The following is a 270-nucleotide window of genomic DNA, read 5'->3' on the forward strand; positions in this document are numbered from 1 at the left end:
CTCGCTATGTGTGTGTATGTATAAACCCTCAGAAAGACAAAAACCCTAAAACTCTGTGACTTTGGTTTTGCAAGATCTATGGATGGGGTTGCTGCTGCTCTCACCACCTACGTAGCCACCCGGTGGTATAGGGCCCCCGAGCTGCTGACCGGTGGTCTAGAGTATGGTGCACCAGTGGACCTCTGGGCTGCAGGTAGGGTTTAGGGTTTAGGGTTTAGGGTTTAGGGTTTAGGGTTTAGGGGTTGGGGGGTGGGGGGGGGGTTGGGGAGA

The 270-nt window shown here is 54.1% G+C and overlaps 1 protein-coding gene across 1 annotated transcript in view; it reads left to right on the top strand.

Annotated features, from left to right (window-relative positions):
- Positions 1–78: 78 nt before the first annotated feature.
- Positions 79–270, top strand: part of EMH_0002180 (uncharacterized protein) — a gene marked incomplete at both ends in the record, with an annotated part of 10,134 nt that continues 9,942 nt past the window's right edge. The window contains one exon of the mRNA XM_013495917.1: positions 79–193. Coding sequence (XP_013351371.1) covers positions 79–193 — 115 coding nt within the window. The remainder of the gene's footprint in view (positions 194–270) is intronic.

The sequence above is a fragment of the Eimeria mitis genome, genomic scaffold, assembly GCF_000499745.2.
Source record: "Eimeria mitis Houghton genomic scaffold, Emh_scaff182, whole genome shotgun sequence".
NCBI lineage: Eukaryota > Apicomplexa > Conoidasida > Eucoccidiorida > Eimeriidae > Eimeria > Eimeria mitis.